Below are 15,029 nucleotides of genomic sequence, written 5' to 3'. Positions count from 1 at the left end.
AGGGGGAAAAATCACACCTGTGTATAGTCTATTGTTAAAACACATGTATGAGTCTGAGGGAACTAGTTTGTGGTATAAAAGGGGGGGAGGACTACTGCTTCGATGGACATAAAGCTTTAAATCCAGAAAAGTCCTTCAAATCCATGATATGAAAGCCAACATTTCTCTCCTGGTTCAGACTGAGAAACTATTATCCATCCTCAGAGCCATGTGAACTTTGAAGGGACAACATATCTATAAGTTTCTTATAGAAGGGCTTCTAGGAGCAGAGCGGTATGATTTGGGTTGTGGCTTTAAATAGGAAAATAAATAAAATGGGGATTATTGCATACATCCAACCTCTCTCTTTATATGTGTATGTGTGTGTTTGCGTGTGTGTGTGTGTGTGTCTTTTGCCACAGTTTCCAGGGCCTGTTGGAGCAGTGTGACTAGGTATCTTTCTCCAGTTCACAGTGGGCAAATGTCCACCCCTGAATCATTGTGCTATGATTTTGTTGGCAGTGTCTCCACTGGCTGGCTGTAGGAGAGCTGGCACTCCTGCCTTAGCTTATAGCCACCCTGCCAATAACTAATAAACTCCTGTCCTAAAGGCAGTCTGTCCAATAACCGTAATGGATAAGAGGCACTCTTGTTAAAATCTTTGTAAAGACATTTCCAAAACAAATCTAGGCACGAAAAATAACCTTAAGAACATGGCTCAGAACATAAGAAAAGCCATGTTGGATCAGACCAAGGCCCATCAAGCCCAGCAGTCTGTTCACACAGTGGCCAACCAGGTGCCTCTAGGAAACCCACAAACAAGATGACTGTAGCAGCATTATCCTGCCTGTGTTCCACAGCACCTAATATGCTCCTCTAATCCTGAAGAGAATAGGTATGCATTGTGACTAGTATCCATTTTGACTAGGAGCCATGGATAGCCCTATCCTCCATGAACATGTCCACCCCCCTTCTTAAAGTCTTCCAAGTTGGCAGCTATCACCACATCCTGGGGCAGGAAGTTCCACAGTTTAACTATGTGTTGTGTGAAGAAATACTTCCTTTTATCTGTTTTGAATCTTTCACCCTCCAGCTTCAGCAGATGACCCTGCATTCTAGTATTATGAGAGAAGGAGAAAAGCTTCTCCTTGTCCACTCTCTCCATACCATGCATAATTGCATAGACTTCTACCATATCTCCCCTTAACCACCTTCTTTCCAAGCTAAGCAACCCTAAGTGTTTTAACTGCTCCTCATAGGGCAGTTGCTCTAGCCCCCTGATCATTTTGGTGATCAGAAATGTGTAACTTTGAGTTGATCTTCTTGTTTGATGACATATCTATTTGAACATTTTCAAATAATTAATGTTGTGATCCCAAATCAGAGCTCCCCAGGGATCCAAACGAAACATGATCCTGCACAAGAAGGGGGCTTCCATAGTTGTGCCCATAATTGGGGCACCTCTGTTTCTGCTATATCCCCAAAATGTAAGTTAAAGAGGAAGCCCCTGTGTACACTGGAACTGTATTTGCATGTGTGTGTTTACATGGTCTGGAATACCATAACTGAGTTTCTGGATCAGTTTAACATCTTCAGACTTTACATATATTCTGCAACACTTTCATAATCATACTTTCATATCCATCAAAGACTATCAGAAATTCTGATATACTGCAGGTTCTGCTTATGTAAGAGTATACAAGATAGAGGCTACATAAAGGTCACACAGTAGATTCAGAAATCAGGCGATAATCAAATTTAGCCAACTGAAACTCTTATACTATGGCTTGGATACCCTGTTCCTCTCCACCCATCTCAAAATAATAATTTGTGTTCCATGAGTGATATTCATAGCACCATTTCCCCCCCAGCCATAGATAATTAATTTCTTTTCATTGGCTTTTCATGGTGTTAGGAAGGGGAGATACCCATATGATATTATGGGTATGTTCTTCTCTCCAGACCAACATAAATAAAAACATGGCCACATTAAAAAAAAACATCACGGATATCCTTGTAGCTGTTGTTGGCCTGGTATCATTGTAATACTTGATGCATCCAGTTAATAGGTAGTATAAAGTACGTGTCCATTCAGCGCAGAGCTGAGCTCTTGTTAATTTGCTTATTAGCACAAGTTGTTTTAGCACCTCAGGATGCAGTAGCCACCCCTGTGTCCTTGTTACCAACCAGTGTAGGCGTTATAGGTTAAGCAAATTGATTTTCCTAATTAATAATGAGTTTTAAAAGTATAAAACACAAACTGATGAAGACGATGTGCCTTGAAGTGTAGCTGTTCACTCGCTGGATAACTGTGTCAGGCAGCAGATTGTGGTTTTCTTTAACTGGCTTTGAATTTCCCTGAGGAGGGTATTCATTCTCGGTGGGGTTAGAATGAAACAGCAACAGGTTAGAGGCTTGATCTGCACATAACAGAAGTCAGTTTCATCTCAAGCTGAGCTGAAACAACTTACTAGTTTCATGTTCTCTTGTGGGAATGTCAACAATTGCCTTCTATCTTGACAGTCGTAAACATACTCTTTCCCCCTTTGGTGCTTTTCTGAGTCCCTTTGTTCCCTTCACTACTGCTGTTGCTGGGCCTCATTTTCCCTTTTCTTTGCCTTCACTGTCCTTGACATCATATGTTGTCACTGCCCTTTTCCACGTGATGGACTGTGGTGACCAAACAGATTTTGTTTTTGTTTGTTTGTTTGTTTCCTGTGGCAGATTTCTTATTTCAAAGCATTTTATTAAATTTATTGTTAACAAGATTACAATAAACAAAATAAAGAAAAATGAAAAAGAACAAACACAGACGAAAAGATACTTCCGTTTTAATTTGTATTGAATATAAATCTAATTAAGAAATTACAACCTGTTTTCTAGCTACATATACAAAATTATTTTTAAAATTATTGTTGCAACTAAAAAAATCAAACTTTTCTCTATCATACCCACATTCTTATTCTTCTACTCTTCAGTACTGTGACAATACAGTATGGAACAAAGATATTTTGGAGGCCTCTAAAGTCAGATCAAAGAAAGTTCTTCTGTGAGGGTTTTTGAATTAAAGTACGGTTTAAAAATCAAGACTTCCCAGTGATAGTCTGACTGATCGTATCTGTAGTAATTTATAAATTTAGGAGTTTTGCAGGCAATCTATTTCTGTCTAACAGTACTGCCATGTAGAAGGAACGAATTAAGGACATAGTGGACTTCAGTTAACTTGAAGCAGCTTTCAAATGCAATAATTGTTGAAGCTTTTTATCTAGCAAAACTAGAAATTTTGGGCGTTGGACCATCTTAGTTTATACAGATCTGCCTAGATCATAGGCAGTAAAGATTCCAGCCTAGACTAACATTCCATAACTTCAGTCTAACCTTCCTATAATGCTCTGCTTTCTTGAATTGACTGAATTTACACTGCATGATGATATAGCCTTCATCCTTAAGAAACAAAGCAAGTGGTAATCAGATAAGCTCAAAACATCACTCGCTAGCCTGCTAAATATAAAATATGAATTAAGGATTGGATTCAACCATCTATTCAGGAGGTGCAAGAGGGAGGAGGGCCCCGATTCCCTTCCTCGCCCTATCCCCATTCCCACGGCTTCTTTGTCCATGTGGCTCCAAAGGTCCCTGATATAGGCTTTCTGAAGGTCAAAAGAGACTTCTCCCACTTGCACCAGTGGAAAAGCTGTTATCATCTGAGCTGATACATTCCATGCAAAATAAGTATTTTGATTGTAACTCCTCTGATATTGAAATATGAAGCTTCATCATACCAAGTCAGACTAGTCCAGTATTGTCTGCTCTTACTGGCAGTGGCTCTCCAGGGTCTCTGGCTTACAGAAGTCATTCCCAACAACTGCTGACATCCTCTAAGTAGAGATGCCAGGAAGTGAACCTTCAACTCGCTGTTCATAAACCAGATTCTCTAGCAATTGTTGTGTTTTGATAGCTGTAGCTTAGGGATACCTTAGTTAGTTGCTGGGCAGATTAGATCCCCTCACTGCCGAAAGGAAAAGGACAGAATATTGTCGAAGGCTTTCACTGTCAGAGTTCATCAGTTCTTGTAGGTTATCCGGGCTGTGTGACCGTGGTCTTGGTATTTTCTTTCGTGGCGTTTTACCAGAAGCTGTGGCAGGCATCTTCAGAGGAGTAACACTGAAGGACAGTGTCTCTCAGTGTCAAAGTGTGTTGGAAGAGTAATATATATAGTCAGAAGAGGGTTGAGTTTGAGCTGAGTCGTTGTCCTGCAAAAGTATCCAAGATAATGTGCTAATCATTGTCCTGTAAGTACCAAGGTAATGTGCTAATGAGGGTGTGGTATGTTAATGTGGAGCCATTGTATCCTGAAGTGATCTGTTAACATGTGGAATCCAAAGCTAATCTGCATGGCTATTGTGGACTGTAGTCTTTGTTAGTCTGGAGTTTTTCAGGCCTGGAAACCAAGCCTTATTCATTCTTAAACCCTCTTCTTTTCTGTTAAAGTTGTGCTGATGTTTATGAATTTCAATGGCTTCTCTGTGCAAATTGACAAAATAGTTGGTAGAATTGTCCAGTATTTCAGTGTCTTGGAATAAGACCCTGTATCCTGTTTGGTTTCTCACTGCTGATTTCTCAGGTTGGGCAAGTCTGCAGTATCTTTTATGTTCTTTTATTCTTGTTTGTATGCTGCATTGTGTGGTCCCAATGTAAACTTGTCCACAGCTGCAAGGTATACAATATACTCCTGCAGAGGTGAGGGGGTCTCTTTTGTCTTTTGCTGATTGTAGCATCTGTTGTATTTTCTTGGTGGGTTTAAACACTGTTTGTAGGTTATGTTTTTTCAAAAGTTTCTCCGTCCTATCAGTGACTCCTTTAATAAATGGACAATGATTAGCACATTACCTTTGATACTTTTGCAGGACAATGACTCAGCTCAAACTCAACCCCCTTCTGACTATATATATATTACTCTTCCAACACACTTTGACACTGAGAGACACTGTCCTTCAGTGTTACTCCTCTGAAGATGCCTGCCAAAGCTGCTGGCAAAACGTCACAAAATAAAATACCAATACCACGGTCACACAGCCCGGATAACCTACAAGAACTGAAAAGGACAGAGTATGTGTCCATGTAAGGTGCCGACTTATGGCAACCCTGTAGGGTTTTCAAGGCAAGAGACTTACACAGCTGGTTTGCCATTGCCTTCCTTTGCACGGCGACCCTTGACTTCCTTGGTGGTCTCCCATCCAATTAGTAACCAAAGCGGACCCTGCTTAGCTTCTGAGATCTGATGAGATCAGGCTAGCCTGGGCCATCCAGGTCAGGGTAAGGACAAAGTAGAAAGTGTAAAAAAAGATAAAGGAGAAAGTAAAGCAGGGACTGTAAGGAAAATCGAAGAGTAACACCTTATGTCAACACCTTGTGTTGTCTTCTCTCCTGCACCAACCTGTACAACACCAGTGTTCTGCAACATGTTCCTTCTGCTGAGGTCTCAAATTACCTCTGAATGTCACCGTCTGATACCTTAATATCACACACCCGAAAGTGCATATCGATCATCCTTTTTGCATGTCATTTGCTTAGAAAATGTTCAGCGCCGTAATGATCATCTTTATTTAAACTGCACTGTGGAAGCCACAAACATGTATTTATTTGTATAATACAGCCTGGCGGCCTTGACCACTATTTGATTTAAAAGGTCAGTGCTTGTCACCCATCTCCTCCCAGACAAGGCTGGAGTGCTTTGCAATTTACACAGTTAAGATGGAGCCGGCTTTGTTTGATAGCTTTAAAGAATTACAATAATTATACTTTGACTTGCGCTGCCCTGTTTGTACAGGTGTTAACTAGTTTGAGAGTTCTCGTCTGTGCGCACAGTTTGTATTCCAATGCATGAAGATATATTTTTCCTCTGTGGGGAGAGGGCATTCCAGCCTTCATTTTTATGTATAATATTCCAGTTCTTTTTTTAAAAAAAATTAAGTGCAGATGTGAAATGAAGTTGATAAATAATTTTTCTAAAATATACTGTCGGTCAGTTACAAAGTCACAGTTTTGAGTATAGATTTTTATTCATCAGCCATGCTGGGAAGCATATTTTCCGACTCAGTGGGAGTTAGACGCAGTTCATATGTGCCTGAAGAACATCTCTTGCCCATCAGAGTATCTTCTTAGTGTTCTGGATCTTGCTTTAAATTCTGTAGATTGAGGAAGAGAGTAGGATTTAACCGTGGCAGGCTAGATTCATTATGGAGCACAGAATGTCACTCTAGGATCGTGCTTGGATTGGGCATACATAGATTTAAACCTAAAGCCCATCCTCAAGTTTGTTTTTGTCATTTATGTAGATCTTTAGTAGCCCAGCTTTCTATTCAAAGGAGCACCTGGTTGGCTTACAATAAAATGAAAATAATTATTAAAATACCATTTACTATAAAATAGTTATAATCGAAACAAAGTTGAAAAGCCACTGATCTCCCTCCCTCCCTCTCTCTCTCTCTCTCTCTCTCTCTCAAAACACATTTAAAGGTCAAAAGTGCTTTAAAAGTTCCTTATATTAGCTACAACAGTGTTTTACACTGTTGCCATTTTGGAATGCTTGGTAAAAACAATGTTCCCACGTAATCTCTAAGTATGCTTACAATTACCCAATTCCAAATCAAGCTGAAGGGAGTTTGTCAATCCTCATTTGGCCAGAGTTGCAAGGAGTTGGTAGTATAGTGCATGGGTTCTCAATAAGGGGGGAATTCCCCCCCCAGGGGAATTTTAGGGTTCCAGGGGAGGAATTGGGACCACTATTCAGCAAAGTGTGATGTCCTGTTGATTATGTGCAATCTGTAAAATTGTAGTTTGTTTTTAATTTAATATGCAACATTCAATAAAGTTTATGTCTATCTTGGGAAGGGGGGAATTATATTCTGAACAATGGTGAAAGGGGGGAATGGAGCAAAAAGGTTGAGAACCACTGGTTTAGTGGTTAGAATGTAAAACTAGGATCTGCCATGAAGCTCTCTGGTTGACCTGGGGGCTAAACTACCTCAAGGTTGTGAGGATAAAATGGGAAATTATATGGGCCGCACAGAGCTCCTTAGAAGTAGGAAGGGATAAAATTGTGCTAGATAAGATTGACTTACTCTCATTCATACACGCACCTATGTAATTTACTTATTCTAAAAAAGAATCCCCATTCATCTGGTAAACTTTTGCAGAATCCTACTGAGATGTTCTGAAACCTTTGCATAGAGTTAACTATATGGGAGTAGAAAAAAATCACTTTTAATCATATTTCTAATGCTGGTTTTTTTGACATTTCTTCTGAACAGGCTAATCTCTCAGTAATATTTTTAAAATTCTGTCAATGTGGAGATATTATAAGTGAATATGAAGGCTTTTTATGACCCTGAGGTTTCCTAAACCGTACAGCAACCTCCTTTTGTCTCAGACTGTTATGTCACGCTTTCAAAAAAAAACAAAAAAACACACCCAACAACAGCCACCCTGTTAAAAAAAAAAATAACCATTTATTTTCCAGTTTCATGATGCCCATGGGACCCAAACAATCCTGGCTTTTTGACATTGCAGAAAATCAGCAAAGGGGATGATTCTCTCCAAGTGTATAAGATTCTTAAGACTTCCCTTTGGATTTGTCTTTTATGTAGCCTGCACTTTCTAACGAGTGCAGAAGTCAATGTGAAGTCGCCTGGGCTGGGATTGAACTTCTGGGCCTCAGCTAAACTTCAGAAGAGATAAGGATTCACACAGTTGGCAGAACTTCTCCTAGGATTATAATATTTTAAAGATGCATGGCCTTTTCTTATGTGTGTGTGTAAAGTGCCGTCAAGTCGCAGCCGACTTATGGCGACCCCTTAAAGGGTTTTCAAGGTGAGAGACTAGGTGGTTTGCCAGTGCCTTCCTCTGCATAGCATCCCTGGTATTCCTTGGTGGTCTCCCTTCCAAATACTAACCAGGGCTGACCCTGCTTAGCTTCTGAGATCTGAAGAGATCAGGCTATCCTTGGCCATCCAGGTCAGGGCGGCCTTTCCTTATACTTATCCTATTAAAAAAACTTCATGTTAAAAGCCTCCTTTGAACCATTTTGTGGATAAAGCTGTTTTGTTCTACTTGACTGCAGACAGGAATATCATTTATTGTTCTGGAGTCAAAATGTGATAATTCATTGCTATAACTGGTTCTTTTTTTTAAACCCTAGCCACATTCGAAGACGTACTCTCAAAGTGGCAGGCATTCTGTATCGGTAGAAGTTCAGATGCAGAAGCAGCGGCAAGAAGAAAGAGAGAATTTCCAACAAGCTCAGCGGCAGTACAGTTCACTACCCAGGTATGGCAACCATCTGAAACTGCCCCCCCATCTAGAGAAGAAAGAACTGCAGCAATTGAACATGCCCTTTTTTATAGAAGGTAGACATAAAGAAACATTGGTTTTTATACCCCGCTTTTGTCTACCATAAGGAGTCCCAAAGCGGCTTACAATCACCTCCCCTCCCCCCCACCCACCACAACAGGTAGCTTATGAGGTAGGTGGGGCTGAGAGAGATCTGGGAGAACTGTGACTAGCTCAAGGTCACCCAGCAGGCTTCATGTGGAAGAGTGGGGAAACAAACCCGGTTCACCAGATTAGCGTCCGCCGCTCATGTGGAGGAGTGGGGAATCAAACCCGGTTCTCCAAATTGGAGTCCGCCGCCACTCATGTGGAGGAGCAAGGAATGAAACCCAGATCTCCAGATTAGAGTCTGCTGCTAATGGAGTATTTCTGTGGGAGGAATGTTTTCCACTAGCGGGTTATATCTTCCTTACTTCTCCAAGCTGCAGCCCCAAATACCCCCCAAAATGCCACTTTGGGGGGGACAGAGAACCCCAGGAACTGCAATTGATGGGAAATTGGGGGCCACAGAGGGAGGGGGAGGTAAGAAGGTTATACTCCATAGACTGATGGCCTTCCACTCAAGGAAAGGCTCCACTGGCTCCAAGCCACACTGGGCCATGGCTGTTAAATTATAGAAATGTGAGGTACTTCTCGACAGCTGACAAATCGCAACTGTCCTGCAGCTCATGGATCTGGCTTTCAAAACTGTAGAAAATTATGTGGCCTCATGTATTGTGATTTCACATAACAAAGGGGGGAAGATAAATATAAACTTTATTAGGGGAAGTCAGACTAATGGGAAGTATTCTTTCTTTATAGATTGAAACAAAGTGGATGTTGGATGAGGGTGCAGATATATGTCATAAAAGAATTAATTGAGTGAACAGGGAGATTACCACAGAAAGCTCTATCAGATTGGGCCACGTCCAAATTTCTGACACATTTAATTGGTTGCAAAATTTAAGTGCTGTCTATAGACATACTTTAGTTTAAAATCAAGATTTATAGGCAGAGTGCTCGCAGGCTGCTGTCCAGAAGGGAACTGAATAACCGGGGACGGGGGGTAGATTGCTTGTGGCTATCCAAGGGCAGCACCCCAGGGCTTCAAATGTGTGTTGAATGCTTTGGGTATTGATGGCTGAAATGGTGTTGAAGGTAAGTATGAAAACTTCTCAGAAAACACTGGAGTTTGGGAACAGAAGTTGGGACTAGTTTGGGAAGAGTAGTGGCCTCTTAGAGGGATGAAGGTATGCGTGGGAGAATCTTTCATTTGGGGTGGGGTGGGAAAAAGAAAGCCAAGAGACTGATTGTGACTCAACGAGGATGTGGTAGATTTTGAAACAAATTGCTTTATTGGGGATTGGATGACGTAAGTGAGGACTGGAACTGAAGTTTGGATTGGAAAGGACGCTAGGTAAGTAGATGGGCCAGACTCGTATTTATCTGTCTTTTTTCTTGGCTCCCTCTCCTCATGTAATTCCCCACCCTTTAAGACTTCTTCACAGAGTAGGATGTTAATTTCTACAAACCTGTAAATTAAGAAAAAAAAGTTGATAGGATTTTCTTTAATTTATGGTTAGTCAAAGAGGTTGGTAGCAAATGTCAGTGGTGATGGCTTGCTCTGGTACTTCTTCTGTGTAAAAAGAGAAAGACACATGTAAGAAACCTACATTCTTTACCTCACAAATAGAGGAGGTGCTGCTGAAGACATGTCTCTGCACCTTTTTTTGGAGGGAAACTTGCACACTCGTTTAGTGAACCCACCCTGTGCAAGTCCCAAGACATCACTAACAACCACAATGAACATCCCAGGGAATCTCTACAAATTGTCATAGTTGTACCAAGTGAGATCAAAAGGGAAACGTTAAGCACAGGAAGAGCAACGGTTTATTGTTGGGCGAGCTACAGAATCAGGACGCATTTTGAGTAGTTATGGCTCTTCTTTGTGAAATAAAATAAATACCTGAAGGGCAACCTAACCCTTGTGCATTGTAAGGCATTTGCCAGGTGTCTTGCTTGCATACTTAGCAAGGTCAGTAGCCAAAAAGTGGGGCATTGTTGAGACTTCTCAAGCCCAACTTCATTTTCAACGTTCTCCAAATGTCTCTGATGAATTCCAGCTGAAAAGCTCTTTTTTGCGGTGGGGGGGGGGGTTGCATTATTATTTCTTTCTGTTACTATGAGAGGCTGTGAAATATCCTTCCATAGAGCTAGAAATATATTCTCAGTTCAAGGGAAACATTTTGTTCAAGGTCTGGTCCACAAAACATCTACGCACAAACAAATTAATACGTGCTCCAGTCGTTTCTTTGCCACATGCATAATCCACATTTCATGCAGTTATATTTATAACTTGTTTCCAGAGTTTATAAATGACTTCAGTATCTTTCCTGTGAAGGTGGTGTCAACAATCTGACCAATTTTGAACTCGTCCTATGAATAACAGACAGGATTAGACGAGGTTCGCTCAATTAGTCTTTGTCACTTTCAATGTGAAGCTGTTTAATATTGCATTTAACTCCAACTTTGGAATGTGGTATTGAGAAGTGGTTTGAATGCATCTTGAAAACCTTGGCAGCTATACTCTCTTAGGCCATTGAATCCATTAGTTTTGTTTCACTAAGTGATTCAGAAGCAGAGTTATTTTAGAAGGCTTATGGGAAACAAAAGTGTTGATGAGTCACTCTGGATAGGGAATAACTCTTTTTTTTGAGGTCTCAGTATTCCACACATAGGTGAATGAACATGTTTTTCAGCTTTAATTGTATGGAGAAAGAAGAAAAATACCAAGGTCACACAGGAAGTATCCATGAGATTTGGTTGTTCAACCACAAGCATACAAAAACAGTTGAATTATCTTCACAACCTCATAAGCTGTCAAGAAATGTTCTAGAGTTATCTGTTTATAAGCTAGCTGCCAACCTGTGTATACTCTGGAGCATGCCAGAAGTTGGTTTGTGTGTTGTTTGGGAGAGTAGGTAAAGAGGGGTTCCCCAAGTAGGTGGCAATTCCTATCCTCAATGTTGAGGTCAGTGGAAAGAGGGAATAAGAGGAAAGAGGGAATGAGAAGATCTTCTGAATGCTTCCATAGTTTAAACAAAACATTACAAGTTGGATCCTCTCTAACTTTTCTATGGGCAGAAGGTAGGATTTTCATTGGTTTGCTCTGATCTATTTCGAACCTCCAGTTTCAGACACTGGGGGTGGGACGGGACCATAGGAGCAGCATTTCATGGGGGAGGAGAGAAAATTGTCATCTGCTGATGAAAATCCTTCCATCAGTAGTACTTTTTGGTGTCCAAGCTCATGGCCACAGCTAGGAAAGAAAGTTCATACTCCATAAATCTTGTTGGTCTTTAAGGCACTACTGAACTCGAATCTAGCTGTTCTACTGCACACCAACATGGCTACCCTCTGAAAATAAGGATAAGGCAGCTTCACATGTTCACATGCAGTGGGTGAGCAGAGGGCACTTGAAGTTCATTGTATTGAATGTTCAGATATATTGTGTGTGTGTGTGTGTGTGAAGTGCTGTCAAGTTGCAGCCAACTTATGGCAACACAGTAGGGTTTTCAAGTCAAGAAACTTTCAGAGGTAGTTTGCCGTTGCCTTCCTCTGCATAACAACCCTGGTATTCCTTGGTGGTCTAACATCCAAGAACTAACCAGGGCTAGCTCTGCTTAGCTTCTGAGATCTGATGAGATTAGACTAGCTTGGGGCATCCAGGCCAGGGCTCAGATATAATGCTTAGCATTTGTAATAGACAACAACAACAACAACAAAAGAATTGGAGCTGGTCCCTATACATTCAAAAGAGGACATTGACAATAATATGAAAATACACTATATTCTAGTACGTGAATAATTAGTATACAGGCACACGCTACAGTATTCAACTATAGCAATCACAATTATGTATCAGTTTGCAAAAAAACATAATAGTCAAATATACATCTGTAAACAAGAACCATACATAACCAAATATAAATAGTTCCCCAATCTCAAGATTCATTTTGAATCCTTAATCAAACTAAATTAGTTGTTATCAGATTACCATCTTGTATACTGATTATTTATGTACTGCAATATAGAGCATTTTCATATTATTGTCTAGGGTTTATTTTTGTTTGTATTTCTGTGATATAGCATTTGCCTACAATCGTTTAAAATACTTTATGTATATTATCTAGTTGTAATTCTGACAGCAACCCTACAAGGTAGGTTAGTATTGTCTCTGTATTGCAGTTGGGGAACAGAGGATGAGGGGACATTGTGTGAACAAAGCCATCCATTGAAGCTGTGGCAGAGACAAAATTTGAACCAGTCACTCACTCACACACACACCAATCACAACTCATTCTCTTAGCCACTATGATTCACCAACTTCTGAAAGGAAAGAGTGTTCCTTTACGGGAGGCTGAACTTGTGGGGCTTGAAAAGATGACAGGCAGGCCTTTGGAAAATGAGGTTGCCAAGCCTCTGATGACTAATTTTTCATGTCCAGGTCTATAGTGGCATTTTGTTTGAAGGTTCTAATTACAGTTCCAGAACTAGCTGTCAGACTGTGAATATTTATAGTGTAGTGCCTCAAGGAGTACCTTCAAATTGAAGATGAGCTGGTTATTCTTAAGCAAAAGAGACAAGACAGGCGTGTTGGGAGCACAGGAAGTTCAGCAGCTGCCACTCTGACATCACATCAGGGAATCCTGAATGGCTGGGTCTGTGTTGTTCGAAGGGTCCACACGGTCCTTTTGCTTCTTGCCCACTTTTTGCTGAGGACGTGTGCACTGTGAGGGAATTGCAGGCCACATGGGCATACTTTCCCCAGCAAACTAGGACAACTTGATCAGGAGGCAGGTCCTCGTGTCTAGTTGGCATTCATTTTTTAAAGAACAAGAAACTAGAACTGGAGCACCTCTAGAAGGAGAAATGCGAAAAAGTTTCCAAACTGGACAGTAAAGAATAGAGCTGAAATGAAAGGCCATTGATCTAGGCGCAGCCTAAAATGGTCTGTGAATGTTACGTGGATTACTCTTATTTATTTGGAACAGACCTGTGGGATATGTTGTAATTAGCGCTCATTGGAATCAATGGAATGTAGCCACTAACGTACATTGGATTCTGCTCATGGTCAATAATTGAATGCTCAGGCAGATTCATTATGAAGTTGGTGGCCTTAGTCCAACATTCAGGTATACTAAGCCGACTGAAGTCAATAGATTTAAGCATGCTGTACTTTACAATAGAGCGTAGCCAGTGTCAAGTAACCCAGTAAATATATTCAGCTAAAATGTATTAGGTCTCTTAAGAAGGAACTGCATCCATTAACTCCCTTTTACTTAGTTGGATTGACTGAGGGGCATAGTTTTGATTAGCAAAACCAAGTGGGGTGAAATAGTTACACTGTCTCTCATCTTCTTGAGTGGACCCAATCCAGATCTCAGCTGTGGATGCCAATGATTTAACTTTAAAATATCTGTCTAATCTAGTTTGCCTCTGTTTGGAAAGGAGTCCGAGCATGCCATGTTTACTTAAAAAAACAAACATGGGCCCACCTTTCCCTGAATTATGGACCACATTTTTAACATCATGTTGTCTTGAAGGAACTCCCTTTTTGGACTATGCATATTTATTTACATTTGCTTTCTGTTTTCAGACAAAGCCGAAAGAATGCAAGCTCCATCTCTCAAGATTCTTGGGAGCGGGAGCAGAGCTATTCTCCTGGAGAAGGTTTCCAGAGTGCAAAAGAAAACCCAAGGTATTCCAGTTATCAGGGCTCAAGAAACGGCTACATGGGAGGCCATGGATTCAATGCCCGGGTCATGCTTGAAACCCAAGAGCTGTTGCGTCAAGAGCAGAGGCGGAAAGAGCAACAGATGAAAAAAAAGACATCTTCCGAAGGGTCCAGCAACTATGACTCCTACAAGAAAGTGCAGGACCCAAATTATGCCCCTCCTAAAGGTCCTTTCAGGCAAGATGTCCCACCTTCGCCATCTCAGGTTGCCAGGCTAAACAGATTACAAACGCCAGAAAAGGGAAGGCCGTTTTATTCTTGAGTCCAAGAAACAGCCCGCCTCCCATCGCAATAATCGTATGAAGAGACTTGTTCTTGGAAGACTTTTTTTTTTGTTCCAAGTGGAGGTACTAAGGAATTCTTGTCTGCTTCAGTGCCTTTAGCAATATCGGCAAAGAATCGGAGGGCCTTATGTCTTTGCCATTGTGTCTCAAGTGTTACATTTGTGGAAGGAGTTTCCATCATTTGACAATCATACTCTAGGCAAGTGATGTGTCTTAGTGATCAAGTGTCCTAGCCTCAGTCCTGTGCTCTCAGTGGCTGCTTGAACTGCATTTTTTTTTGTTTGCTAAATGAGGTGTTCAGCTCTGCAGTGAGTTAACGGTACCAACATCTAGCATTCATTGGTTTCCGATTAAAGAATACATAGGTGTATCTTTTATCGTTTTCCACAGGTTGAGGGGAAAGGGGAACATACCCGTCTCAAGCAGCAAGGCAGTTGTCCGCTTAAAATCTCTGGCCCTTGATGTTTTACATTTGATAGATATTTAGATGTTTGTATGCTGAAACACTGTTGTCCTTCTGCTGCACACATACACTCTCGGCTTCTATCAGAAAGCTTTATCCTCATTCCGAAGCGGGGGAAAAATGTATCTTTCATTTA

General features: G+C 41.0%; 1 protein-coding gene across 4 annotated transcripts in view; it reads left to right on the top strand.

The window, feature by feature from the left end:
* Positions 1-14,800, top strand: part of PARD3 (par-3 family cell polarity regulator) — a 671,910-nt gene extending 657,110 nt beyond the window's left edge. For all 4 annotated transcript variants that reach the window (XM_056857249.1, XM_056857250.1, XM_056857248.1 and 1 more), the window contains 2 exons: positions 8,180-8,307; positions 14,009-14,800. In XM_056857249.1, the coding sequence (XP_056713227.1) occupies positions 8,180-8,307; positions 14,009-14,408 (528 nt within the window). In that variant the 3' untranslated portion in view covers positions 14,409-14,800. The remainder of the gene's footprint in view (positions 1-8,179; positions 8,308-14,008) is intronic.
* Positions 14,801-15,029: the final 229 nt, after the last annotated feature.

Source organism: Euleptes europaea, chromosome 11 (assembly GCF_029931775.1).
Source record: "Euleptes europaea isolate rEulEur1 chromosome 11, rEulEur1.hap1, whole genome shotgun sequence".
In the NCBI taxonomy this organism is placed as follows: Eukaryota; Metazoa; Chordata; class Lepidosauria; order Squamata; family Sphaerodactylidae; genus Euleptes; species Euleptes europaea.
Note: the sequence above shows the minus strand (reverse complement) of the source record. Positions and strands in the feature narration are given on the sequence as shown.